General features: G+C 40.2%; 1 protein-coding gene across 1 annotated transcript in view; it reads right to left on the bottom strand.

The window, feature by feature from the left end:
* Nucleotides 1-1,214, bottom strand: part of AMDHD1 (amidohydrolase domain containing 1) — a 39,105-nt gene extending 37,891 nt beyond the window's left edge. Inside the window, exon 1 of the mRNA XM_008569063.1 lies at nucleotides 1,192-1,214. Within this exon, the coding sequence (XP_008567285.1) occupies nucleotides 1,192-1,214 (23 nt within the window). The remainder of the gene's footprint in view (nucleotides 1-1,191) is intronic.
* Between the last annotated feature and the right edge of the window lie 653 nt (nucleotides 1,215-1,867).

Raw genomic sequence — 1,867 nt, 5'->3', positions numbered from 1 at the left:
TTTCATGGCTGAATAATATTCCATTGTATGGATATATTACATTTTTAAAATTATTTATTGATGGATATTTAGGTTGGTTTTTATCTTCTGGCCATTATGAGTAATACTGCTCTAAACATTTATGTACAGATTTTTACATAAACATATGTTTTCATTTCTCTTGGGTATATCTTAGCAGCAGAATTGCTGAGTCATATGGCAACTCTATGTTCAACTTTTTAAGGAACTGCCAGACTGTTGTCCAAAGTGGCTGCACTACTTACATGCCTGCCAGAAGGGTATGAGGGTCCAATTTCTTCACAACCTCTCCGGGGCTTGTTATTCTCTTTGACTTTCTTTTTTTAAGACTCCCTAGTCTAGACTGAGGCTCTCCCTAAGGGTAGTGGCTCTGTCGATTGCTGCTGAAATGGTGGTGTGAAGGTAATGGTGGTATATGTATAGTAGCAGGAAGAAACAGCATCTCAATAGTTCAAAATATGATCCCACTATTCTACTAAAGACCTGTTTGTTTCACTGACTCATCCCCCATAAAGCACTAAGCATTGTTCTCAGTGCCATGGGAAACAAACAAAGGAGCTTAGCCTCATGCCCAGGAGATCCAAGCAATGCGTCTCCACCTCTAGCTGAGGAGGCAAGGCTGTCTGCATCCTACCTTCTCAGAGACCCCTGTATCCCACTCCCCCTACCCTGGCTGGTGGGAGCTTTACCATTCTGGTCAACAGAGGAGGGATGACAGAAGTTTTTCTTTCTTTTCTTCTTTTTTAACAGATAAAGTAGAGGATGGCTCAATCAAAAAGGACAGACCTTATAAGATCTTTTTCAAAGATCTCTTTCTTTTCAAAGAAAATGAAATTGCAGCAAAGAGAAAGGTAAGGTTTTAGTAAAATCACAATCCCAATTAATGTTAGAATCATACCCTCTTATCATCACTCTTATGCATTTCTCTGGGTTAAGACATGGAGTTAAATATTGGCAAACATGGTGTGTGCTCCACACTATGATCGGACACAAGTGTGAACATGGACAGAACATCCAGTGCATGGTAGGAACCTGCTAAGACGGCCACCTCATGGGGGAAGAGAAATATGCCACTGCAGTCTAGTATGACAAGGACAGTATACCCTGCTTCATTGATTCTCATGTCAACATTCTTTCACATTTTTACATTTGTGAGATTGGGATCTAGCTTACCTAGACAGGGTATCATACGTCATTGGCCGTGCATGAAATAATAATGGATCTTTCGGTAAGTGGCATCTTAGAGTTGATGAAACACAGTACAAGAGGCATGAAAGGAAATATAGAGAAAGGGGTGCCCATCTTTGTTGGTGAGAAGAGGGAGGGAAGGGTGGTGGTGGTGGTGGGTGTAAAGACATCTCTGAGGAGATAACAGGAGCTGAGACATCAAGAGTAAGGCAAAATTTGCCAAGCAGGTATGCATAAGACATCATATATGTGTGTGTTGGGGAGGAAAATGGGGAAAGGAAGAAGGGATTAAAAATGAAGGAGGGGGTGTCATTTTACAATTATTTGGCCATGAGGCTAAATCAGCGATGAGGCTAACTTTCCTGCTGTGCCTTGCAGAGTTAATGTCACTGTGCGCATGTTCATACCTTACATCGCCGGGTTCACGTCTCAGGAGATTTACTTTCCTCCCAGAGATAAAGGTTAATCACAGGACTAATTAGAATAAGGAAATATCTAGAAATGTTCAGCTGATCTATCTGAATGTGATGGGTTTTCTGTATATTTTGTATAGTTTTGCTGAATTTACCCAAAATTAAATTCAAAAAAGATTAATGAAATCAGAAGCCTAATTTTTTATATTTACTAGGGAGGTCCATTTCCTCTCAAGTTTTCAGTTTCA

Source organism: Galeopterus variegatus, unplaced genomic scaffold, assembly GCF_000696425.1.
Source record: "Galeopterus variegatus unplaced genomic scaffold, G_variegatus-3.0.2 Scaffold461, whole genome shotgun sequence".
NCBI classification, from domain to species: domain Eukaryota; kingdom Metazoa; phylum Chordata; class Mammalia; order Dermoptera; family Cynocephalidae; genus Galeopterus; species Galeopterus variegatus.
The sequence above is the reverse complement of the archived record's forward strand: the minus strand, read 5'-3'. Positions and strand labels throughout refer to the sequence as shown.